This window comes from Carassius gibelio, chromosome A24 (genome assembly GCF_023724105.1).
Source record: "Carassius gibelio isolate Cgi1373 ecotype wild population from Czech Republic chromosome A24, carGib1.2-hapl.c, whole genome shotgun sequence".
NCBI lineage: Eukaryota > Metazoa > Chordata > Actinopteri > Cypriniformes > Cyprinidae > Carassius > Carassius gibelio.
In genome coordinates this window covers 1,982,805-2,010,770 of record NC_068394.1, presented here as the reverse complement: position 1 = coordinate 2,010,770, position 27,966 = coordinate 1,982,805, and the positions used below count along the sequence as shown (strand labels likewise).

At 36.7% G+C, this 27,966-nt stretch overlaps 1 protein-coding gene across 1 annotated transcript; it reads left to right on the top strand.

Moving 5' to 3' along the window:
• Positions 1–27,786, top strand: LOC127946087 (katanin-interacting protein-like). Its single transcript, XM_052542402.1, is given in 27 exon segments — positions 1–447; positions 2,049–2,120; positions 4,096–4,639; positions 7,476–7,932; positions 10,764–10,849; positions 11,900–12,236; positions 12,342–12,443; positions 13,593–13,694; positions 13,813–14,032; positions 15,842–15,970; positions 16,146–16,449; positions 17,006–17,366; positions 17,443–17,580; positions 18,775–19,528; positions 20,744–21,448; positions 22,941–23,155; positions 23,525–23,585; positions 23,755–23,932; positions 24,008–24,173; positions 24,264–24,466; positions 24,576–24,640; positions 25,584–25,694; positions 25,837–25,976; positions 26,111–26,212; positions 26,681–26,841; positions 27,297–27,382; positions 27,469–27,786. Coding segments are annotated over 25 exon segments (5,673 nt in total). The 5' UTR covers positions 1–447; positions 2,049–2,120; positions 4,096–4,208; the 3' UTR covers positions 27,528–27,786.
• Positions 27,787–27,966: the final 180 nt, after the last annotated feature.

Below are 27,966 nucleotides of genomic sequence, written 5' to 3'. Positions count from 1 at the left end.
GCGCAGTCAGAGAGCCGTGGGCTGTTTGGTGCGGCTGTATATGCGTCAGCTTTTGCGCAGACCTTCTCGAACCCAAACAAAAAGAGAAACTGCGATCGATTAATCAGCAGCCGATCTGCGTCTCTGTGGGTCCGTGTTGAGTCCGTCACGACCATCTCAAACCCCTAGCAGCGACCCCGAGGAGTGTGAGAGCCGGTGAAGGCGGAGGTTTTACCGGAGCCGGTTCGGAACAGCGCAGGTTCGGTTCGTGTTCGGTTCTTTAGGAAGTGATGATCAACCATGATCATCTCCTGACCCAAAGGGCATCAGAAGCACACAAAGAGAAAGCTCTTCTCCTGCGCAGAGATTCAGAACCGATCCGGTTCGCCCGGAGGGCGTGATTAGCTTTAGCTTTAGCATGACAGCAACAATGCGCTGATTCCGATCCATTTCATCATCTTTCCACAGGTAAACCAACACAAAACACCTCCACTTCACATCTCTGCGGCCTTTCTGACCTAAATCCACACATTTTAGAGTTGAACTGAAGTTCGGTGTGTAGAAATGAACCTCTCTCATCAGAAGCTAACCAGCTAAGCTGCTAACATGAGCTCAGCTCTTTAATAAAATATTTTATCTGTTTCATTACTCGCATACAGTCTCATATTAATACTATCAGGATAATTCCAGAGCGTAGTTAGTTATGACATTTGTTGTTTTTGCTGTACAGACGGATAGTTAATCGTATTTTAAAGGAAAAGTTTCTCATTTATACTGACAAGAGACTCTAGCTGTTTACATAGACAGTATTATCACATCCCTTAAAATGATGCTTATATATAAAACTGATGGCCTAAAATAGTGTAGGTTTCTTTTAGATGCTCAAAATTCCACATTTGATTGTCATGCACCAAAATGTTGACTAGATTGACAGCATCTGTGCAGGAATCTCACATAATAATATAATCGAGATTGTGACATTGCCTTTCATTGACATTAAACATGAGTTTTTATCAGTAAAAAAAGAAGTACCATGCTGTTACTATGTTTTACAGTGGTTTAACCATGGGAAAAAACTATGTGCATGTGGTGCTAGAGGGGGTCTGATGAAAAGTTTAGAGAAAAGCTTAAAAAAAGAGAATTTTTCAATAAAATACATATTTTTATTGTATTTGTTGTAATCTATTTTTTAAATATATAATAAGAATGATTTAAATTAAGTGTAGATAAGATTAAAATAAAAAATGCAATAAAAAATTATAAATCAATAAAATTAAATAAAAATTAGACTGAAAATTAAATACAAAATACATTAATACATTTTTTAAAATTAGGTTTAAAATCTACAAATACAAAAGTTGTAAACCAAAATACATTTAACTGTACAGCGCTATAATGAGAAGAGAAAAAAAACCTGATTAGAATAGCTGAATAGAAACTAGATGTTTTCCAAATAATATTTTAAACATTATTTATTTATGGAATAAGTTGTATCTCCCTTCAATAAACCTTGCAGGAATTATCATATTTCTGGGATCATTTATAGTAATAGTATGTTCTTTTGGATAGCCACTGATGTACCAATTTATTCTTATTTTAGCTTTGGAGTGCGTGTAAATACCAAGGTAGTTTAATATGCAAATTCTTTATCATGCAGTTCACATCAAATGACTAATTACTGCATTTATTAAATATATCTGTAAATGCAGCACATAATGGAAGTCATTTAGGTGGCAGATGCCATTTGTTGTTGATTGTCCACCTACAAATGCAAATTTGTTCTTGCTCTTGACCTTTGACCCCCAGATGCTGGCCACATCTCCATCTGATGTGTGTTGCTATGACGATGACCCCAGTCAGGTGATGTGTCGTTTAATCGATACATCGGTCATGTAACCCAGCTCCCGTTTACCCTGTTTTATTTAGGCTGCCTCGCGGGTGTTAGTTAGTTAGAGCTTAAGGAAACCGTTTCCGGTCTCGTGGTGTGTAAGAGGTGTGTTGTGTAGATGCTCCAGACTGTGGTGTGGCGTGTATCAGTTCCTAACAGTCTCTGGTTTTCTTGTGCTCAGGCTCGTGGATGATCCGGCCGTCTCTATGGAGGTTCCTCAGATGACACGTGGCTTCAGTGCTCAGGGATTTGGGTGAGTCAGTGTGTCCCGTACTACACCACACACACATGTGTGTGTGTGTGTCCTGATCCACACTGATGCTGTCGCTCTGAGCACATCATTCTGCTGCTGGATGCTGATTGGTCGATGCAGTGTTCCGGTTTCCATAGAGACACAGTGTTAAGGGTAACTTATGTGTCACCATTAGATGTGCTAGGATAAGGGTGACACTAATTTTTTAAATGTTATTATTATTATTATTATTATGATGGAGCAACAGCTCAAGGCAGCTGCATGTTAAGCATAGCAATGTCATAAATATACACAATCACTATAAAATAAATATTAAATAATAGAATTATAATGAATAATTATTCATATAAATAGTCTACTTCATAATTTTTTAATAATCTCTCTTAAAATATACATACATACATACTATATATGTATAGTATTCTTTTTAAATAAAGTAAAATATAATGATATATAAAAGTAGTTGTAAATATGAGATAAATATTCTACTTTATAATTCTGTAAATATCCTCTTTCATAATCTCTCTCTATATAAAATTATTTGTAAAAAAAAGTATAGTAAATAATGATAAATTATTTTTAAGTTAATATTCTACCTTATTTTATATATATATATATATATATATATATATATATATATATATATATATATATATATATATAATATATATTAATATTATTAATATGGGGTAAATATTCATATTATGTCTTAAATGCTTTCTTTATAGAATTAAAATGATAAACAAAATATTAATATTAATTATAATTAATAATGACTGATTTAAAGTAAATATTTGACTTTAGTATTTTGTGAATATTTTATCTTATAATGTTTATCATTTGTTATCCCATCCCAGTTTGTTATATCCCATTCTAATTGTGTGTGTGTGTGTGTGTGTGTGTGTGTGTGTGTGTGTGTATATATATATATATATATATATATATACACACACACACTGTTAGGCAAAGGTTATAAACTGATAATTCGGCATGTCGTCGAGGTTCTTTGTACTGATTCGTCTCTTGTCTGATTATGGCACTAATTAATTTTTGACACGTTTTGTATTTTATTGCTGCATTCAGAATCAGATTGTGTTTTTTAATGATATGTTTCAAAGGCATAACAAAATGTTGCTCATAAGTAAACTCAACTAAACAGCTAGAGAAAAATTATTTGGTTTTTAACACACAAAACAAAGGCCAGAAACGAATGAATTTTGGACACGCATGGCTCTCATTCCTCTGAAGAGACACAGACGGCTCGTTAGTAGCGTGTTATTCTGAGAACTTCAGAATAGTCTGTGCAGGTCTGTGTGACTCGCCCTGGCCTAATAACACAGTTTTTTGGGATGTTTGCTCATGTGATGCTGGAAGCATTAATGAGTTCTTTTATGTAGTTAGGTAGCCAATCAGAATGTGGGAGGAGTGATGGCTCCGCCCCCTGACTGTTTGAATCCCTACTCATGCTGTCATACACTGAATACTAGTTCAGCAGCCACAATGAATAGATTTCCCCACACTGGTTAATTAATTAACGTCCCGCCCTGCCTCTGATTCACTGACAGGGTGCAATCTAGAAACTGCTTTTCTTTGTTCGGCAGGATAAGATTCATGCAAGATGATTCAATGGGTCGGCTTTTCCAAAAGAGGCAGAATGAAAATAAAAAATCACATGGAATAGGGAGTTTTAACCGCGGTGAGATACGCCGTCTGTTGGCTGTGTGGAAGGAAGTGAAGCTCTAGGGAACTTTATGTTTGTGGCCCTGAAAAGAGGAAGAGCATACGTGTGATATAGATTCATCTGATCGTCATCGTTCTTTGGAAGTGGAATAAAAAGGGTTGTGAAATCCTCTTCAGTCTTCTTTGACATTTAATAAACATGAACACAAAGCATAATAGACCCTAGACTTCTTTCAGTGGCGCTTTGAAATGACTTCTCCACGATGATGAATCTTTGATTTGACTTTGATTTCAGGGCATGGTGACTGCTGTCCGTCAGCCAGAGCAGCGGCGTCTAGCAAGGGCCGTCTGGACCTGAAGGAAGACCTCTGAGACGTGGACGCCCAGGGCGATCGATACGGGAACGAGATGGGTCAGTGTGTGACTAAATGTAAAAACCCCACATCCTCTTTGGGCAGTAAAAGTGGCGAAAAGGATGCCGGGAAATCGCACGGTAAAAAAGGAGGTGGTTCAAGCGGCACGCACACAGAGGAAGTGGCCAAGTCCTCCGCCGATGTCATATTCAACGGCACTAAAGTGTCGGAGGTGACCGTGGAGAGCAGCACGGCTCCGGCCGTCTCCGCAGAAGTGCAGCGGGAGACGAGCGCGCAGGACGCTGGAGGAGTGTCGCTCGCTCAGATCGACGACTTGTTCTCCTGTTATAAGGACGAGTATGAAGATGCCATCCTGGAGGAGGGGATGGAGCGCTTCTGCAATGATCTGTGCGTCGATCCGGCCGAGTTCAGAGTGCTGGTGCTGGCGTGGAAGTTCCAGGCTGCTACCATGTGCAAGTTTACAAGGTGAGTTCTGATAGATACTGTCAGTAAGATTAAGTCTCTTCCGCTCAGCCAGGCGGCATTTATTTGATCAAAAATACTATAAAAATTTGAAATATTTTTACAATTTCAAATAACTGTTTTCTATTGTAATATCTTTTAAAATGAAATTTATTTCTGTGATGCACAGCTAAATTTTTTAGCATCCAGTCTTCCGAGTCACATGATCCTTCAGAAATCATTCTAACATGAGGAAACATTTCTTATTATGTTATAAACATTCATATCCTTGTGGGGACGGTGATATAATTTTAATTTTCAGGGTTTTTTTTACATTATGAAAGTCTTTGCTGTCAGTTTTGATAGTTATAATGCATCCTTGCTGAATAAAAGCATTAACTTCTTTAAAAAAGAAAAATGGGAGAATGCAATCTTAGAATGGATCTTGGATGAAACAAAGTCTCAGCTTTAAATTCTGTTATAAATGTATTTATTTTTTAGAAATTCAAACAATAAAAACTGTTTTGTGACTGCTATGCGTCACGATAGATCACCGTAGCACCTCAGTTCAAGCGGCACATGAACCGATCATCTCTCTCTCTTTACTAGTAGTTATAGCACAAAATAAACATGAATGAACATTAGAAGGTGGGAAAATGCAATCTTAGAATACATTGCTTCATAAGAACTTTTTTTTTTGTCTGTGTGTGTGCATGCTCTGTATGTTATTATGCTATTCAAGTGTCATTCAGTGTACGTATCCCAGAATGCAATGCACAAAAATTGATCTTCCATTTAATGTGCAACAGAAGACCTGGAAGTGACACAAGTCATAATTTGTAACCGTTCTTTCATCGTTCAACGGTCAAAATTGAATTATTGCGCCATAAGCAATGCACTAATATTGCATTCTAAGTTCTACAGCATTGCATTGTGGGTATTATAAGGTTCTAATGCAAATGCTTGAAAATGTCAACGTTCAGCTGAAGAAAACGAAGCAATAAAGAGAGATGTTTTCCCAGAGTTCTTGTTGAATAGCAGTGGTGAGAGGCGATTAGTCAGTGCGGTTCAGCCAGAAACAGACAGACAAGATTGCTTCATCATGATGGAGTGTTGCAATGACGGCATTTGCAGTTGTGGGTTTTTTCCTCTATTTGTTTGACCTTAATTTTCAGAGTAAGTCAAGCTACAGAATCGGATTACTTTTTCAAATAAATAGTAAAGTGGGATTACTTATTTGAGCAAGTAATGAGAAGCGTTACTGTAGAAGAAATTTGTACATGCATTAACTCGCTTTACTTGCACAAAAACAAATTCATTATTCCTCAATTGTTGAGCTGTGTCCTCTACTATACAGATCTGAATTTACATTCAGCCTGGGGTTTATTCATTACACTTTTGAAATGAAAGGGCTTTGACATTTAACAAAAACAGAACTTTTTATATTAAAAACAAACAAGCCAGCACAGATGAGAAAAAGTAATGCAACAGTAAAGTAACACATTACGTTAGACAAAAAGTAACGCAAAGCCCCGCCCCCTTAGTTACTTCTGCTATGTCCGAAAGCAATTGCGCTTTTACACCACACATCATGTTCTCACGCAGTGAAAAATACTCATCTCTTCCTCTTTACTACTAGTTATAGCACAAAATAAACATGAATGAACATCAGAAGTTATCTCATTTCAGCCACAGAAAGACATCAGTGCACTCCGCTTTTCAAGTTTAATCCACCAACGTTAATCTACTCTCTTGTCTGTTTCTGTTTTGTTGGACAAAATGCCAGATTCAGCGTTATGATTGGTCAGATCACCTGTCAGTCAAACTCCTGGCAAAGGGTCAATTAGTTACTTTAGGGAGTAATGCAAAATTGTATCGAATTACTTCTAAAAGTAACTTTCGACAACATTGATGTTGATGCACTAAAATAACTGGTGCTGTCAAATGATTAATCGCATCCAAAATAAAAGTTTTTGTTTACATAATTTATCTATGTGTACTGTGTATATTTATTATGTATATATAAATGCGCACACACACACATGCATGTATATATTTCCGAAAATTTTACATTTATATATTAAATATATATTTCTTTATAAAATAAATCATATGAATATTAATATAAACCTGTAAATACTACATTCAAATATTTTCTCAATATATGCTGTATTTGTGTGTATTTATTTATATATAAATATATATGTGTTTGTGTGTGTGTGTGTGTGTGTGTGTGTTTGTAATAAATATACAAAGAACACACACATACAAAACAAACAAAAACGTTTATTTTGGATGCGATTAATCGCGATTAATCATTTGACAGCACTAATAAATAACTACAACTGAAAGAAATATGAATAAAACCTACAGTATATAGACTAAAAGTAGCTCATAAAAAACAATAAAAAAAATTAATGAACTTTTAACTAAAATTAATAAAAATGCATATGCATATGTGACCCTGCAGCACAAAAGCAGTCTTGAGTCTTTGGAGGATATTTGTAGCAATACCCAAATACACATTTTATGGGTCAAAATGATATATTTTTATTTTTATTCATTAGGATATTAAGTAAAGTTTGTGTTCCATAAATTGGAACCGTAAAGGTCAAAACGAAATTTTTTATTAGTAATATGCATTGCTAAGAATATATTTGGACAACTTTAAAGATTATATTCTCAGTATTTAGATTTTTTTGTACCCTCAGATTCCTGATTTCCATCAATGGAAAGCTTCTTTATTATTGATTGACACTTCAGACTGGTTTTGTGGTCCAGGGTCACACATTACACCACATACAGAAGTAAAATGCATTGCAAATGTTGACTGAAGATGTTTTGCACTTGTGTGTCTCAGGAGGGAGTTTGTGGAGGGCTGTAAGGCGATCCAAGCCGACAGTATCCCGGGCATCTGCTCTCGGTTCTCTGTGCTGCTAGAGGAGTCCCGTGGAGAAGAGAGTTTTAAAGATCTCTACCGCTTCACCTTCCAGTTCGGGCTGGACGCCGAGCAGGGTCAGCGTTCGCTGCAGCGCTCCATCGCCATCGCGCTGTGGCGGCTCGTCTTCACACTGGACACGCCGCCGCTGCTGGAGCACTGGCTGGACTTCCTGTCGGAGAATCCGTGTGCCGTGCGCGGGATCTCTCGCGACACCTGGAACATGTTTCTGAACTTCACGCAGAGCATCGGCCAGGACCTCAGCAACTACAGCGAGGACGAGGCCTGGCCCAGCCTCTTCGACTCCTTCGTGGAGTGGGAGATGGAGAGACGGCGGAGAGAACAGTCGGACTCTGAGGCCGCGGCCGTGTGGCCGGGAACTTGAGGACGGATGCTTTTGGGATGGTGGTGAATTGTGGACGATGACGTGCGGAGGTGTTTCTGAGCCCGTCACGCTCCATCCTGTTATGAAATTTTCAGTCTTATCGCGTTGGGCATCCCGGTGTGCGCTCAGACTTTTGTTTTAATGAAAGGGCTCCAAACGAATAGTTTTTTTTAAGCACTTTTATTTAAGTTATTGCTATTGTTCATTTCATTTGTTTTAATGTTCACATTTCATCCAGAGCGGTTTCTTCTTGATAATATTTTGGAGTTGACCAACACGCCAAAGAAAAGGGAATTCTGTCAGCTGCCTACCGAGTTCGAACACACACACACACACACACACACACACACACACATGCATGCCAGCATAAATGCTGCAGGGAATGTGTTTTAACGGTTATTTTTGGTTTGAGGGGTGTGTGGTGGTTCTGTTTAACATCAGATTTTGGTGATTGATGTCCTGGAGCCCTCAAAACCTCATTTCTCACACGTGCTTCCCTAATAGTTTCTGACTTTATTAGTTCTTCTCATTCACGTCTCCTCGGATGCATTCATTCATTCTCATGTATTCTCAGTGGTCAGATGTGTGAGTGGGAAATACAGTCTGCTGTGAGCTTTTACTTTTATTTTACTGTTTACATTATTTTTTTTTTTAATTCAAAGTGATTTCATTTCAGTCTTTTTTTGTCTGGTTTTATATAAATGATACAGTTTATAATGAATAAAAATGTGTTTAACATTTTTAGTGTCTTTTTATGCTGATCGTTTTACGTTGGATTTGAGAGAGATTCACTTTCTGATCTCTGATGTTCAGTGCATCTGTGTAGCAAGCAATACCTATCATACGTCTTAATATATTGGGTAAATTGTGTTGTTACATGAAAAAAATTTAAATGATAGAAATCCTATTAGTTTTCTTTCATTTCAAAAGATTAGAAAATTTGAAAAAAATTAATTTAAAGAAAAACGTACAATTCCAAGAAAAGCAATCCAATATTTATTTTAACTTTAATCAAAAATGTATTGAAACTAGCTTTAATTTTTTTTTTTTATCTGGATCAGAGAATATTTTATATATATTTATATATCTTTCTTTTAATAAATATTATTATTGCAGCATTCAATTTGTATTTTATGAGTATAAATACGCATAAACAGACCAAGTAATGTTACCTAACCAACGTTTAAAAATTACATAAAAATAAAACGTGTCTCATTAGACTTATTAAACATTATTAGTTAAGTAATAAGGTCAGTAGTGCTTGTAATATCCAAAGAAAATTGTAAATGGATAAAAACACTTTATTTTCAAATGATTGATTCATTTATCGCAGATGAATGACAGATGTGGGTATGAATTTTGCGTTGGCCTCACCTGTGTGGGCGGATCTTCTAATGAGAAGGCGTGCTGTGATTCGTAGTGACAGTCGTATGGGCGGGGACTGTGATTAGAGGACGCGCTGTGATTGGTCAGCGTCTCTCTGGTTACCAGCCCTCCCTAAAAGCAACAACACAGACGCTCCAGCAAGCAAACAGAACTGCGATTTCAGCTGAGAAATGTCATGGACAGTAAGTTGACAACTTTTTATTTCAGATTGTGTAGAAATGAATGCTAGAGTGAATTTAGAGTGATTTAAATCTTATACTTTAATGGCGGAGAGGATTTGCGTGTTGTTGTTAGCAGAGAGGCTAATTTTCAGCATGTGAACATCTGTATAACATCTGTCTAATAATAGACAGTATATAGCTTTGGAACTTGGTAAAAACTAAAGCTTTACATTAACAAAGCATTATAGATGCGCATTTTTACATACACCTTAAAAAAAGGTGTTTAATTAAAGGTGAATTGTGATTAGCTGCCAATTGAAATAATTATTCTCAATCAAGTGCAAATATCCTTTCTTTGTCAGCTATAAATTGCACTCACACTTCGTTTTCTTCTTTTTTCCTGTCTGTTTTCCTTCTGACTCATGCTTTTCTAGTGTCCAGATGCTGTGATTGAAAAACAGTGCAGATTTTGTAAGAGTCATGTCTGTCTCTCACATCTGTCTCTCTTCTTCCGTGTCTGTCTCTCACCTCTTTCACAAATCAGTCTCAGACTCAAGAGATGAAAAAAAAAAAAGAAAATTTCCTGAAAATGTGCTCACTCTCAGGCTATCCAAGATTAGAATGAGTTTGTTTCTTCATCAGATTTGGGGAAATGTAGCACTGCATCACTGTCTCATCAGTGGATGCTCTGCAGTGAATGGGTGCCGTCAGAATGAGAGTCCACATCACACATCACAATAATCCACAGTCCATCAGGGAAAGAGAAAGCTGTGTGCTTGTGAGAACACAAATCCATCATTAAGACATTTTAAACTTTAAAGCGTCGCTTCTTGACAAAATATGAGATATAATATCCACTGCTTTCTCCAGGGAAAAAGAACGAGAGAAGAAATATGCACAGATCAAAATGAATATGTGGGAGTATTTTGATGTGAGAGACAACAACGGATAGGCTTTTTCACCGGAGGAAGCGTTATTATTATGGATTATGGACATTTTTGGGTGAACGATCACTTTAAAGATTTTTTTTCTATGTTGTAATACTCGCTCCTGTCACAGGTTAATATGCAGAGTCAACTGTTAGGACTGAGAGTGAACCTATCATTATTTTTGCATGCATTGCATGTATTTGTGCTTCTTCAAAGCTTCTTAAAGAAACCCAATGACTATGAAATTCCTTGAGATCCCCAGTCGCTCCAGTCTCTGTGTCTGTGCAGCTTTCTGTCTCATCTGGTGTCTGATATTGTTCAGATTGACTGAGAGTTGTATTGTCTGCAGGAGCTCGGGAGGAGCAGGGGAGGGAAACACTCTTCTGTTGAGGAGAAGCTGGATGAATATTTAATCAACCTGCAGCATAAAAACAGGTTTGATGACATACCCGAACACAAACGTACAAACACAGGTCAACAACTGTGTGCGCTCAGGTTGGCTACTATTACAAGCCCAACAAGAATCACATGCAAACGCTGCTCGTCCATGTGACGTTCTACAAGATTGGACCTGCTAATGAGCTTCTCTGATTGGCTGAAAAACCACTAAAGTGGGTCGTGGAAATTTGTGGCGTTATATCTTAAAACAGTCAGATATCTGAAATCTAATATTATTAGGTTTGTTACTAACCTTGCACATTTGCATTTTATATCTAATTTGACATTTAAAAGTGTTGCTTAGCATTTATCATTGAATATATATTTTTGAATGATTTAATTATTATTAATACAGCAACAATGCAGTTACAATAAAGACATATGTAATGTTACACAAGGTTATTTTTTTTATTCATCAAAGAATCTTGTATCAATAATAATGATAATAATCAGAAATGTTTCTTGAGCAGTAAATCATCATATTTTCATGATTTCTGAAGATCATGTGACACTGAAGACTGGAGGAATGATGCTGAAAATACAGATTTGATCACAGAAATAAATTTAATTTTACAACATAGTCACATAGAAAACAGCTATATTAAACCGTAATAATATTTAACAATTTTACTGTTAATTTAACTGTGTTTTTGAACAAATAAAAGCACCCTTGTTGAGCAGAAGAGACTTCCTTTAAGAACATAAAAAAGTGCAAACCCACACTTTTAAACAGTAGTGTAGTTGACAACCTAAAAACTTGACTTGTAGAATTTATAACCAAATGTTTACGTTAACAAGACATGAAACTGCATGCATGAGATCAGAAATGTGAGATATATATATAGCTGGGAAATATACACTTGCAGTTGTTGAGCTCTGCATAAGGTTAAATGTAGTATGAAAGGCCTGAATGATGAAATTAACAAACTTTTGTAGTTATTTATAGATTGACCATTTAGCAACAATGTCTAGGGCGCTGAAGCACATCCGTTGTTTAAGTACCGCATGTTTGAGATGATCAGATGTGTGTTTTGTGTTCTCTCTCAGGGCGTTGAGAAGACTGCAGAGGAAGGATCCTCGACAGGCCGAGTTGGAGCTTTTAGAGCAAGGCTTCAATCTGTACATCAACGGCGCTCATGTGAGCCGATCCAGCAGGAAAAGCATCCAGCCTTCACTAGCGGCCCATCCGCCGACACTGAGAAACACACACACTGCAGGTAAACCCTCGCCTCACGCTCGTGTGTGAACGCAAGCTTCCCGTGACTGTCTGAATGACTTCTAGTGGCCTGTTCACATAGAGAGCGGAGAGAAGCGTGCGATAGATCGACAGCAACAGAGGAGCCACACAGCGCCGGAGAAAACACAGAGACGACGATGGGTGCAGGTACACACACACCTTGCTACTTCACTGTTGCTGATGCTTTCATCCCACATTCTGTTTGTAGTTGGTTGAATGCATTGCATTTGAACACTATGCACATTACCGTAGGAATCTGTGTACATCTGCACTGAGAAAGGAAGTAAAGTGAAGATTTCACCAGAGCACAGATACTCAGATGACTTTGAGCCATGCGAGAGTGTGGATATAGAGGTGAGAGAATATGTGTGTGTGTGTGTGTGTGTGTGTGTGTCCGTGATTGTGCAGTTAACATCTCAGGAGTAACGCTGCATGTTCATGTTACATCAGAATAACTGTAATTGCTAGTTTCCAACTCAGAAAATGTTCTGGTCAATCTAGATCCTTATTATAGTTTATAAGCTCCACCTGACAACTGTGATTCTTAAACCAGATTAAACTAGATATTTTTTTTAAGTTAATGTTGTTAGGTATCATTGTTGCCATAAAACATTCCTAAATTCTGAAAGACATCAAAACATAACTATTTAAAAATATAAGGGCTTTTGTAGTTATATAACACTACAGGGATTTTTCTTTCGTGTTTTTTCATAATTCAGATTTTGATTTAACCTGTCAACATTATGATGCATTCTCATTTTAAATATATAATTTATATTTTTTTCATGTTTATTTTAAAATTATTTAAAATGTATTTATTATATAAGAACATTTTGTGTTAATAGCTTAATTTATAAAGTTATTATAACAACACAGGAAATTCCAATGCATACATATTTGTGTAATTAGTGTTCCCTTAAAAAAAAAAAAAAAAAAAACATAATTATGCTAATTCCATCATGACATGGACACAGCACAACAGTAGTAGTTTTGACAGTGTTTTTGAACATAGAATGACTCAGTATAGCATTATGATACAGTAATGTAATGAGACAGTATTCCACACAAAACATTGTGTACGTTGCACATGCTGCATACTACTTTTTTTGAGAAATACTACTTAGCATGCGATTCTGATCTCCAGATCAATTACCGTATTTTTCGGACTATAAGTCACACCTGAGTATAAGTCGCATCAGTCCAAAAATACGTCATGATGAGGAAAAAAAAACATATATAAGTTGCATTTATTTAGAACCAAGAGAAATCATTACCGTCTCTAGCCACGAGAGGGCGCTTCAGTGTAGACTACAGTGAGCAGCATAGAGCGCCCTCTGGCGGCTGGAGACGGTAATGTTTTCTCTTGGTTCATGTCAAATTAATTTTGATAAATAAGGCGCACCTGACTATAAGTCGCAGGACCAGCCAAACTATGAAAAAAGTGTGACTTACATTCCGGAAAATACGGTAGAACGACTGTAAAACCTTGTGTTTGTCTCTCAGTCTGCTCATGACGGCAGTAAAGCGCCACGTTCTGTGGATCTGATGTCACGTAGCGAGCCGGAGCCTGTCGACAGAGTTCTTCTGAATGCTGACCAGGTCAAGGTGAGGAGGAAGAGTCACCCATACAAGCACACTTGAAGATAAATACAGTGCATTGCTCTGACCCACGCATCACTTGTGCTTTGTGTGCTCAGTGTTGACCGGTGTTTGTGTGTTCAAGGCGCTGCGATGCAGCCTGGAGCTGAGCGTCAGACGCAGCGATCGAGACTCAGACGGAGAGGAGTCAGAGGAGGAATGGATCGAGGAGCAGATCGAGAGAGAGGAGAGCAGCGACAGCCTTCCTGACCTCACACTTCCTGCCCAACCTACAAGCCAGCCAATCAGCAAGCAGCTCAGCCATGGTGACCTCATCATGCTGGAATTCAGCCCTTCCTCACAAGGTAATCATCTCTGACAGCAACTTATGCTGTTTTTCACAAATACTTGTTTGTTTCTCTTAACATTTTTATTACAATAGTAATATTTATTGTTTTTTTAAATAACAATAATATTCATTTTATACTCTAATGATTATTTTTATTTTACAGTTTTACAATTATATAAATATTAATTTGCATTTAGTCATTTAGCAGACGATTTTATCCAAAGTCACTTATAAATGAGGAGAATAGAATAGAAGCAACAGGGCACACCTAACAAGATTTCTTTTTATAAATAAATAAATAAATAAAACAAAAACAAGTAGATAAAATAGAAATAGAATAGAGAGTGCTAGTGTCAGATGGTCTTTTTTTGTTTGTTTTTTAATAAAAAAAGAAAGCAAGTGTATATAGAATAGAAATAATGAGTGCTAGTGATGGAGGGTAGAGTTTTTTTCTTTAATAAATACAAATAAAATAAGTAGATAAAATAGAAATAAAATAGAGTGCTAGTGTTGGAGGGTCAATTTTTTTATAATAATAAGTAGGTAGGTAAAATAGAAATAGAATAGAGTGCTAGTGTTAGAGGGTAACGTTTTTTTTATAAATAAAGAGAAAACAAGACAATAAAATTAAAGTAGAATAGAGTGCTAGTCTTAGAGGGTCAATTTTTTAATAATAAAAAAAGGAGTTAGGTAAAAGTAGATAAAATAGAAATAAAATAGAGTGCTAGTGTTAGAGGGTCAAGTTAAAAACAATAGTATGTAAGTAAAATAGAATTAGAATAAAGTGCTAGGGATAGAGGATAAAGTTAAAGAATGAAAGTAGATAGAATTGAAATAGAATAGAGAGAGCTAGAGTTAGAAGGTCAATTTTTTTAAATAAAAAGAAAGGAAGTAGATAGAATAGAAATAAACAGTGCTAGTGATAAAGGGTAATAATAATTGGTAGGTATGTAAAAATAGAAATAGAATAGAGAGGGCTAGTGTTAAATGTAGAGTGTACATTTAAAAAAATGGTAACACTTTAGAATAAGGTTCCATTAGTTAATGTTAGTTAATGTATTAATTAACATGAACAAACAATGAATAATACATTTATTACTGTATTTATTAATCTTCGTTAATGTTAGTTAATGAAAATACAGTTATTCATCGTTAGTTCATGGTAATTCACAGTGCATTAACTAATGTTAACAAGCACAACTTTTGATTTAAATAATGCATTAGTAAATGTTGAAATTAACATGAACTAAGACTTATAAATGCTGTAGAAGGATTGTTCTTGCTTAGTTCATGTTAACGAAAGTAGTTAACTAACATTAACTAATGGAACCTTATTCTAAAGTGTTACCAAAAAAATAAATAAAAATATAACAAGTGGATCAAATCGAAATGAAAGAGTGCTAGTGTTAGAGGGTCAGTTTTTTTATAATAATAATAATAATAATAAGCAGGTAGATAAAATAGAAATAGAATAGACTGCTAGTGTTAGAGGGTAAAGTAAAAAAAATAGGCATGTAAGTAAAATAGAATTAGAATAGAGAGTGCTAGGGATCGAGGATAAAGTTTCTTTTAGTAAATAAAAAGAAAGAAAGTAGATAAAATAGAAATAGAATAGAGAGTGCTAGTGACAGAGGCTTAAGTGTAGAAGGACTCAGCTTTTCAGATTGAGTTATAATAATAATATATTATTAATATTAAACATTATAATAATAACCCCCCCCCCCCACCAAATCGTGTAGCACTGGTAATGTTCTCGATTCCTCAGCGTGATGTTGTTAGCTCAGTGGAAACGCTCCATGCTTTCAGTGAGGTTTTGTGTGTGTAGGTGGACGAAAGATCGAGCGCGCTCTCTCAGCTCAAAGAAAAGACAACGTGGAGTCGTACATCCCCACCAAACCAGTGACCGTCAGGAGACCGACGGAGAGAACGTCTGGAAGCAGACCGGAGACGTCACGTGTGTGCTACTCACACTTACTCATCCGTATATACTCGCAAACATTAACAGTGTACAGTGAAATCTGGTTTAGATTGTGAGCAGCTCCTTTAGAAATCCAGCCGAGATTGTAGAAGAAGTGAAGGAATAGTTGCTGCCTATGTAGTGCTCAAACCTATGATTTCTTGTCTTGTAGTGCCATGCAGTTGTGTAGAGCGCCCCCTGTCTGCGGCTCGTAAGGTGCAGGAGGAGCCAGATTCGGAGGAAACGGCAGCCCTGCAGAGAGAAAACACACCGGTAGAGCTTCATTTACATCAGCAGATCAGTTCCAGCACATGTCTGTAAACTGCTTTGTCATACTCGTACATAAATGATCGATACCGTAGCCTAATACAGATGACAAGACTGTGAAATCTCTGTTTTAAGGAGGAGGAGGAGGAGGATGATGATCAGTATCGGGTTAACAGAGCTATGCGGAGTATCTCTCTCATGGAACCGAGGTATACAGTCCTCAAGATTAAATTTATAGAGTTGTGCAGGCTACTTTTTAAAGTAGTCAGGATTTAAGTTTGGGTCGGTATGTGGATATGCATCTTCTGCTCACCAATGATGCATGCATTTGATCAAAATACAGTAAAATCTGAAATATTATTACAACTTTTCTATTTGACTCTAATGTATTCCTGAGTTTCCAGCATCATTCCTCCAGTCTTCAGTGTCACATGATCTTCAGAAATCATTCTAATATGCTGATTTCCTGCTCAAGAATCATTTCTGATCATCATCACTGTTGAAAACGGTCGTGTTGCTTCATGTCTTTGTGGAAAACGTGATGTGTTTTAACTTTTCAAGTTCAAAAGAACAGCATTTATTCGAAATGGAAATCCTTTGTAACATTATAAATGCCTTTGCTGTCACCTTTGATCAATTGAACGCATCCTCGCTGAATAAAAGTGTTAATTCCTGAAACACGCTGATGATAAATAAAACTATAGCACACTATTATTTAGTGACGACCTGCATCTTTATAACACAGTTTCTGTCACGTGTTCTCAGGCAGCAGAAGTGTTTGTTAAAGGCTCTGGAGAGGATTGATGTCGCTGACACCAGCAGTTTCTCTCTGACGGTGAGTGTATCTGATTTAACACACACTGTACTGTCAACGCTTGACCAGACTAGTTCACCAAGCGCTTTGTTTTCTACACAGCCGAGGGAAGCATCTCCGCAGGTGACGCCCGCTCTTTACGTTAGCATTGAGATCCTGTCAAACTGGGGTCACCCGGGTCAGGTGGGGCTCACAGAAGTGCAGTTCTTCTGTCCACAAAATCACAAACTCTTCGTGTCTCCACATGACCTGGACATTCGCAACATGGATCAGCCCGGGAATCTGGCCGCCCTCGTCAACGGAAAAACTAAAGTAAGTGGGGAAAACATACTACTGATGATAAGTGATGCAGATAATTAGCATGTGTTTAATATCTGTGTGCTTTCAGACCACAAAAGAGCGTCACATGTGGACTTGTCCGTTCCATCCGCCCGTCCAGCTTTATTTTATCATCAGGAATGTGGAACGATCTCCGAACTTCAGCATCTCTCGGATCAAAATTTGGAATTATAACCGCAGCCTTAATGTAAGTATTATTGTTATTGTTTATTATTAATAATATTAAGAACCCATTTGTTATTTTAAAGTACAATATTATTATTTCAATAGTAATCAGTTTCTTTATTGATTTAATAGATTTTTTTTTAATTAAAAAAGTTATAAAATAATATTTTGAGTAATACTAGTATTGTTGCTATTGTTTATTATTAATATTAAGAACACAAATTGTTAAAACTTTAAAAGTAATAAAATAATATTTTTAATACTAGTATTGTTGTTATTGTTTATTATTATTATTAAGAAAAATTTTTTTATTTTACAGTACAATATTATTATTCCAATAGTAATCAGTTTCTTTATAGATTTTTATTGAACTTTTTAAATTGAAAAAGTAGTAAAAATATTTTTAATAATACTAGTATTGTTGTTTTTGTTTATTATTATTATTAATATTAAGAACACATTTGTTATTTTACAGCGCAGTATTATTATTTCTATAGTAATCAATTTATTTATTGTTTTATTGTACTTTTTAAATTTTAAAAGTAATAAAATAATATTTTTTATAATACTATTTTTGTTATTATTATTATTATTATTTTTAAGAACTGATTTTTTATTTTATAGTACAATATTATTATTTCAATAGTTATCAGTTTCTTTATTGATTTTAATATTTTAAAACTATTTTTAGTAATAAAATGGGTCAAAAACAGGTTTTCCTGCTCATTAATGAATAAAGGAAACCAGTTCAAATAAATTTTTATAGAAGTCAACAGAACAAGAAAAACTTGCCTGGTGTTGCTAAGGTGTTGCCTGGTGGTTGCTAGGTTGTCCTTTTAATGTACGTGTTTGGGCTGAAGTTGTGTGTCTCTCATTTGCCGCATTAAAAACAATTGATATCTGAATCAGTTTATATTATACAATTTTTTTTCCCAAAAGTACTTTTCTGAATTTTTCGGAATAAAATGTCTATTGTCATAGATGATTAAGTATTATTTATTCAAATATCTCTATATACACACATGTATTTTATATATATATATATATATTTTTTTTTTTTACTCTCATTCACCCCGTTATCAACCGCTAATAGGGCTTGTGTGTGTTTTATGAAAATTCATGGCATATTTTGTGGTATAAATACCCATATGAGTTTGCACTTTTGTAATATTCACATTAAGTGACCCATTTGGATATGCATGTGTTTTTCTGACAGGATCTGGACGTCGGTGCGCGACACGTTCGCTTGCACGTGAACAGCACTCTGGTGTTCGAGGGTCAGTTGGAGAAGGGCTGTGGTAACCAGGTCTTTGACTACAGCAGCTCCATTGAGCTCCAGGAACCACATCTCCCAGAATGCACCTCTCCGAGCCCGGTCTCTTCAGGACACAGTCTGCAAGACTGCAGCCCACATGAGCCAGAGACTCAGGAGTCGAACGCTGGTGTTTCAGTGGTAGAAACAAACCAGGACAAATCTGATGTAGTTAACCCTGGAAGCAGTGTGGCAGAAATGCAGAGAGACTCTCTAGAAAGACACGACTCTTCTCCTCTGGACCTCACGTTACCCGCCGGCCGGACAGAGACGATGAAGACTGTGACCACGCAACCGTCCTCCAGTCGGATTCCACACTGGCTCCAAACGATGAATCGAACTGCAGCGAATGATGCCGAAGCGTATCGGGAACGAGAGCGTCCTCGGTGGCTCCAGGCACAAAACACAACCCAATCCAAACACTCAGTGCTCCCTGACGTCTCGTGCAACGCTGTAAGCGCATGCAAACAAGCCTCCAGCCACAAGGGCCCACACAGAACCGTGTCCGAGCAGCACTTGAGCGATCGTTTGGACCAGGATTTGGCTCTGTGGGATGAGCAGTTCGAGCGGACCGAGCGGCCCATCAGTGGCAGGAGAAATTCAGCACAATCTGTGAAGAAGACACAACCGAATCTCATGACCGAGTTCACCACAACAGGTGCATTTCACTAAACATACACTAAAGCTGCATCAGCCGTCTAGAGGCATAAGATTAGCATTAGTGCTTCACAGAGAAAGTAATATGACAGAGGTTTATTCATCAATGCTTCTCTGGTATAATAATTATTCCTAGACAGGTTTGTTGCAGTTGGTTCTAGGACTAAGTGATGCATTAGGAAAAGATTAGTTAATATTTAGCCTTGGTGAACACACTAAACCTTAACGAAGATAGAAGAAAAACAGGAGTGTATTAAGAAGCAAAGAAAGAAAGTTGCTACTGTACAGATTAAATGTGCTTCTCAAAGTGGTAATAATATTAATAATAATAACAATAGTTAAAATGTATGGAATATAATAAAAACACGATATTTTTTCAGTCCTTTTTTAATGTATAAAATATACGAGTTCTGTTATGTAGCTCCTTATTTGATAAAAAGTAAGTGTATATATAGTGTATATATATATATATATATATATATATATATATATATATATATATATATATATATATATATATATATATATAAACACATATACATATATGTAAACTTTTAATTTCAGTTGATTTTGTTGTAAATAAATTGTTTTAATTTTATCAGTAGCACCTTATTTGACGAAAACAATTAAAAACATCTATTAAATGTTATTTTGAACTTAATTAATTAATTCATTATTAATTAATTATTGAATGTAAATTATTTTTTTAGGTAAAAAAAATATATAGCCTGAATGCATTGTAAGTCGCTTTGGATAAAAGCGTCTGCTAAATGCATACATTTTAATTTTTTATTTCATTTAAATGTACTTACATTTTAGAAGATTGATCGAATTAAGGTTTTTAGAAATGTGTTTTACTTGTACTTTTTAGGATACATTTGTATCAAAGGAACTTTGGGGGGGTAAACAGATATTATTATTATTATTATTATTATTATTATTATTATTTAAACAGGGTAACTCCTTTTTTTAATAACTGCAGTAAAATTGGTTTCCAGCAGTTTTTCACATTGATTTCAGGGTAAAAGTTTCAAACTCAAATGCACTGGTTTTGTGGTTTTGTGAATTGTATGATGTTTATTTTCCCTGCATACTTTCCCTGCATCTCCAGTGCATGCTAGGAATATATAAACTGGGAATGCATCCAATCATTCTTTCCCATGAATGAATGCACATTTAATATTAATGTAAAGTACATTTATTTTTCATTTTTTAGCTATAGAGGAAAGCAGCCCAAGGTCCGACTGTAACCGAAGACCGAAACCACATTGGTGTGAACCGGACGACCCGTTAATGGAGTCCTGGGACTCGTTAACAAAGTTTAACCAGAGTCAGCGAGGGCGGATCTCCAACATGGGGCTGGAGGGAGATGTTTTTGATGAGTTTGTTCAGCGTCAGTCTCGTCTGACACCCGTCTCCTCCCGACGCCCCTCTGTTTCAACACTCCCTGATTCTGACGACCCCGAAGACTTCGAGATCCCGGTTCTCCCGCAGGGTCGCCACCTCGTCATTAAGATCCTGTCCACGTGGGGCGACCGTCACTACGTCGGTCTCAACGGTATCGAGATCTTTTCCTCCAGCGGTGAGCCGGTGACCCCGGTCCACATCACCGCTGACCCGCCGGACATCAACATCCTTCCGGCCTACGGGAAAGACCCACGAGTCGTTACTAACCTGATGGACGGAGCGCACCGGACGCAGGACGACATGCACCTCTGGCTCGCCCCGTTCTCTCCGGGTCACAAGCACATCATCAGCATGGATCTGGGTGTTAGATGCTCCCTGGCGATGATGCGGGTTTGGAATTACAACAAGTCCAGGATCCACTCGTTCAGAGGAGCGAGAGAAACGGAAATGATCCTCGACGGACGTTGTGTCTTCCGAGGGGAGATCGCCAAAGCGTCAGGAACGCTCTCAGGAGGTACAGATGGAAATATAACACACACGTGCTGAATGATAGCCATTGCTTTTTTCTTACAAATTTTTTGGGGTGCTGCCGATTTAAAAAAAATAGTCACATGGGAGCGTCACACTTTCTCACGAAATGTACTTTTTGTAGCGTTTGTAAGGTGACGAAGTCTTTAATTCTCTCTTGATCTGTAGAAAATTGCTACAAAGATATGATTCTTGTTTTCTTCTGAGCCAGATTACAACTATTTTTTAATTTCTGATTCTGAAACTTTTAGTAGTGTATATCAGCATTAATGCACTTATCAAAATAACAAAAGTAGTCAAATGTGTAAAGTTTTGGGAATGGAATTTTTTTTCTAGAAATATGTCTAAACACTCCATTTAATAATAATAAAAAAAAAACCTTTCTGATTTCAGGGTTAGACTTTTGGCCAGTGAGAGAATAAAATGTTGAAATAAAATCTGCAGGGGTTTAATACAGCGACTAAAAATAACATATTTTGTGAAAAAGCTTATTTATAAACCTGTTTTTCTTTTAATTCTTTGAGGCATATTTTTCGACACCTTTCGCATTCCCAAAACTTTACACATTTGTCTACTTTTGTTATTTTGATAAGTGCATTAAAGCTGGAGATCAGGAAGACTTGTAAAGAAGTTTCTTCTGCTCATCAAGGCTACATTTATTTGATCAAAAATACAGAAAACAGTAATCTTGTAAAATGTTAGTACAATATAAAATAAAGGCTTCTATTTTAATATCCTTTAAAAATATAATTTATTTCTGTGATGCAAAGCTGAATTTCCATCAGCCATTACTCCAGTATAAAGTGTCACATGATCCTTCAGAAATCATTCTGATATGAAGATTTATTATTAGAATTATCAAATATTTTTTGGGAAACTGCGATGTTTTTTTCAGGATTCTTTGATGAATAAAAAGTTTAAACTAACAGCATTTATTCAAAATATAAATCTTTTCTGTCACTTCTTAACAATTTAAGATGACTTAAAAGAAAGAATAAATATTTACTGACCTCTAGTGTCACTTTTAGTGTATATTGTTACAAAATATTTCTATTTTAAATAAATGCTCTTCTTTTGAACATTTTATTCATTAAAGAATCCTGAAAAAAAAGTATCACAGGTTACAAAAAACAATAATTAAGCAGCACCAGTGTTTGATAATTCTAATAATAAATGATCATATTATTCTGATTTCTGAAGATCATGTGACACTGAAGACTGGAGGAATGATGCTGAAAATACAGATGTGTATCACAGTGTATAATGTATATTAAAATATATATATATGAAAAACTGTGATAAGTTTTTATTGATCGCACTTTATTAATTTATTACATTTAATAATATTAATAGCTCAACACCATCAAATGATTTATTTTTTTATAAATCAGCAGATTTTTTTAGGATGCAAGGCTGTGCACTTCATAATTGAATTAATTCACATGAACATCATCATGTTGTTATTGTTGTTGTTTCAGAATTGGATCAGTTTGGCGATACCATCCTGTTCACCACAGATGATGAGATCCTGGAGGCCATGGCGCAGTTTGATGACACGTTCGGGGGTGAGATGGAGACGGACGGAGCGGGCGATGAGGACGAGGATCTGCAGCGGCCGCAGACGGCTGACGGTGAAGGAGAGGAGAGACCGTTCACACGAGCCGGGTTCAGGACGGAGGACACGCTCATCCACGTATGTGATGCTGCTTAGAACCAAAAATATCTATACCAGTGCTTTAAATGTAAGAAACCAATGCTTTTATTCAGCAAGCATGCATTAAATTGATAGTAAAGACATTATAATATTAAGAAACAAATGCTGTATTTTTACATATCAGGCAGCACAACTGTTCTCAACATTGATAATAATCAGAAATGTTTCTCGAGCTGTAAATCAGTATATATTTTCATGATTTCTGAAGATCATGTGACACTGAAGACTGGAGGAATGATGCTGTTGTGATCGTTTCTGTTTCTCTGAAATAATCTACTCACATATAGAAGTAATGAGCCCTGCTATTGGGGTCAAACAATGTGTAAAGAATGGGATGTTTTGCTTCAGATGGAGCTGGATCACATGACTGCAGCCGAAGAGGAAACAACGGGACTTTATACAGGAAGCAGTAAGTATCAATCAATCTCAATACTAAACAGGTTTTCTTTTATCTAACTGTGCCAAGATATGTCTGTGTGTGTGTGTGTGTGTGTGTGTGTACAATTACAAAATGCACGAAACATTTCATGCATTTTCCGTAAAGCTGCTTTGGAATGATGTGTGTTGTTTGTCTCTAGTTGTGCAGCTGAATCTGCTGTCGTCGTGGGGTGACCCTCACTATGTGGGACTGACGGGGTTAGAGGTCGTCGGTAAGGGCGGTGAGAGTATCCCTGTTGATGTTTCTATGGCAACAGCGTCACCCCGTGACCTCAACGACCTCCCCGAGTACAGCAGCGACCTTCGAACCCTAGACAAGTTGGTGAAAGATACATTCTGTACACCAGAAACCGTTTTTGGATGATTCTAAAGCCTGTTTTCTTCCTCTGTCAGGTTGTTTGACGGGATGAACCTCACCACAGATGATAAACACATGTGGCTGATTCCCTTCTCGTCCGGTTCTGATCACACGCTCACCGTGAGGTTCGCTCGGCCGCAGACCATCGCCGGATTCAGGATGTGGAACTACAACAAATCGCCTGAAGACTCTTACCGAGGGGTGAGAGTGGAATCTGTCTCTGTTCGTACGAAATCAGTGTGTTTTTCAGCACACGCACACACACCTCATGTGCCCGTGTGCTTCCTCTAGGTGAAGGTTATGCGTGTGTTCCTGGACGGAGCGTGTATTTCTCCGATCGGGGGGTTTCTCATTCGCAAGGGTCCGGGGAATTGCCACTTTGACTTTGCACAGGAGATTCTGTTCATAGACTACCTACAGAACAACACGAGCACAGCGAGTAACCGATCGCCCGCTTCGACCAGCGAGAACACAGAGGACGTGCTCGCTCACTGGTGCAGCACGCTCATACTGTCATCTTTGCTTACTGAAATATTACAGACAGCCTTAACCCTACATGTTGTTTAATGTTGTGTGTGTGTGTGTGTGTGTGTGTGTGTTCAGGGCAGGGAACCGGACAGATGAGCTGGTCAGTGTGGACTATGAGGCTCCACTGATGCCATGTGGATGTATCCTCACTTCTGCTCACTATACGCTTCATTACAAATATCAGTGTCTTTCATTGTCGGTCCCGGTAATACTTTAAATATGCTGTTCATTCGTATTGCAAGCTAAATTAACTTTAGTAACAGTATTAGTCATAAATCTATTACTTGTCAGATCTCACAGGGAGCTATCTGTTGAAGTAGACTATTTCATCCATTGAAGATAATGTCTAAGAAATGTCTTAAAAAAAAAAAAAAAAAAAAAAAAATATATATATATATATATATATATATATATATATATATATATATATATATATATATATATATATATATATATCTCTGACTATAGATAGATAGGATAATAAAATATTTATCATAAATTTACTATATAGATCAAAAAAATAGATTATATAGTTATAAAAAATATTGTAATTATTTTAGAAATTGTGTGTGTGTGTGTGTATATATATATATATATATATATATATATATATATATATATATATATATATATATATATATATATATATATGAAATAATCTATTTGGATTATATTATGTCTAAATAGATGTTCAATAGATTCAAAATCTAAATTGATAACAGATTAAAAAAAGCATCTTTACAGATTATTTCAAATAAATATATATATATATATATATATATATTTGAAATCTATTTAGATTATATCTGTCTGTAGATAGATAAATAGATGGATATATTTAGTATTATTTCAAATAAATTATTTTATTAGACTGATAATAATAAAGATAAAAAATAAAAATAAAAATTCTATACTGCTTTAATTACTTTTTCCAATAATTTCCAGTGTGGAGCTGTTACATTTGTATCAGCCATTGGCAGAAAGTAACAAATTAGCAAAGCATTAAAAAAAGTACAATTTTCCCATTGATCCACAATTTTGTGATGAGATCTCTGAGTTTTTCCTTGACCGAGTGTGTGTCAGTTATCTTCCAGCTGCAGTTGTTGACATCGTGGGGCGACCTCTACTACATCGGCCTTAATGGACTGGAGCTCTACGACCAGAATGAGCAGAAGATCCCTCTCAGTGACAACAGTATCCTTATGAACTCTCTCTCTCTCTCACACACACACACACACACACATACACAGAGTCAAGGGGCCACACACACATCACCCAACAAGATCAAGACACTTTACAGCTCAAATAAGAGTTTTCTTTAACAATCTGTCCCCAGACATCGCTGCGTTCCCGGACAGCGTGAATGTGTTGGATAACGTGTGCGGTGACGTCCGTACACCTGATAAACTGATAGATGGGGTCAATGACACACACGACGGGCAACACATGTGGCTCGCACCGGTGCTGCCTGGACTGGTGAGGACAAACTGTGTGTGTGTGTGTGTGTGTGTGACTGTAGTTTATCAGCTAAGCCCCGCCCCCTCCTGCTGTAGCATCGTGCTCATTAAGTGGCTAGAATTGATCTGATTGTTATGTGTCTGTTTTTCCAGGTGAACCGTGTCTATGTCATCTTTGACCAGCCAATGACGGTCTCCATGATTAAATTATGGAATTATTCCAAAACACCTCAGCGAGGAGTCAAAGAATTTGGGGTAAACACACACATACACACACACTTTTTCATACATTTGAAAGACTTTTCTGCTCAGCAAAACCAGAAATGTTGTGAAATATTATTAGAATTTAAAATAGCTGTTTTCCGTTTGAATCTATTGTAAAATGTATTTTATTCCTGTGAGTTCAAAGCTGGATTTTCAGCATCATTACTCCATTCTTCAGAAATCATTCTACTACACTGATTTGATACATTTCTGATTATTATTATCAATGTTGAAAACAGAATTCTTTGAATAGAAAGTTTAAAAGTTCAGCATTTATTTGAAATAGAAAACTTTTTGTCATTAGAAACGTCTTTAACTGTCATGTCTATTTAATGCGTCCTTGCTGAATAAAGGTATCTAAGAGCATGTGAAACATAATAATTCAGTGTTTTCCTCTCCTGTTTTTCTGCATCTGATGCGCATTAATTCAGTCGTGTGTGTGTGTGTTTGTGTGTTTAGCTCTTAGTTGATGATCTGTTAGTGTATAACGGGGTTTTAGAGTGTGTGAAGAACGTTTCGCGGGGAATCCTGCCAACCCTGGATCCTGTCGTCCCTTACCACACCATACTGTTCACAGACAACACGCAGATCACACACCGAGAGAAGAGCACAGTCATCAGGTACACACACCGCATCTAATGTTTCTGTGCTGCAACATTTGTTGTTGCTGAGGAAATGTTGGGTTTTCTATTGCATCAGACTGTTTTTAAAATTGCAGTAATTATACTCCCACAAAAATGCATTGAACACACAGCCACAGTTGAATGTGAGGACTCCGTGCCAAACCCAGACAAAACACACACACACACACACATCTGCTGATGACTGACTTGTTTGGCCTGATCGCTCTCTCTTACACCCTGGGCGTGATGTAAAACAGACCAGATGATGACATGAGAAACTCTGTGTGTGTGTGTGTGTGTGTTAGAAGAACTGTATGACACGCTGTGATCACTCTTATATTCATCCTTCTAGCCTACGGTTCACTTCCAGACTGCACTTTTGTCCCATGATGCATTTTGTGTTCATGTAAACAAGTGCTTGCGTCAGTGAAACTCATCGTCTGTCATTATAGCAACCACGTAGAGTACCAGGATGTGAAGTTGACCAATGAGAATCAGATCATTCACCAGCACAAGAAGAAACAGACAGCTGACCCAGGTGCTGACAATCATTACACACGCATTTAATTCAGCAATGCATGCACTGCTATTGTTTGATATAAAGTACATTTCATTTAATTTCAGCTCTGCGGCCTAAAACCTGCATGACTGACATACGAAGACACGGAAAGCAGCGATACTGAGAGTACGACGGCAGGGTGCAGGGTTTTTAAAAGCAGGTTATGTTTTTCTTTTCCCGTCTTGGAACGTTTGGAAAACTGTGTAACCTCACCACACACACACACACACACACACACACACACTTGAACTGTATGTTAAAGCTGTGTACATATAACATTTTTTGCTATGATGTTGTTGTATTATATATTGTACGTCTTTTTAAAGTAAGTGTCCTTTGACCATGTCATGTGATTTTTGATAAAGTCGATGCATACTTACATGCACACCGCATTACATGTTTCATGTCAGATCCACTTGTGATAATAAGAATTTGTAGTTTGTATATCCTGCAGTCATATTTGTAACATTTAAATTGTTTAATATATCATCAATAATAAGTATTTACATTGTTTCAAATCTACAGAGTTCATGCAAAAGCTTTTTAACACAAACAAATATGCA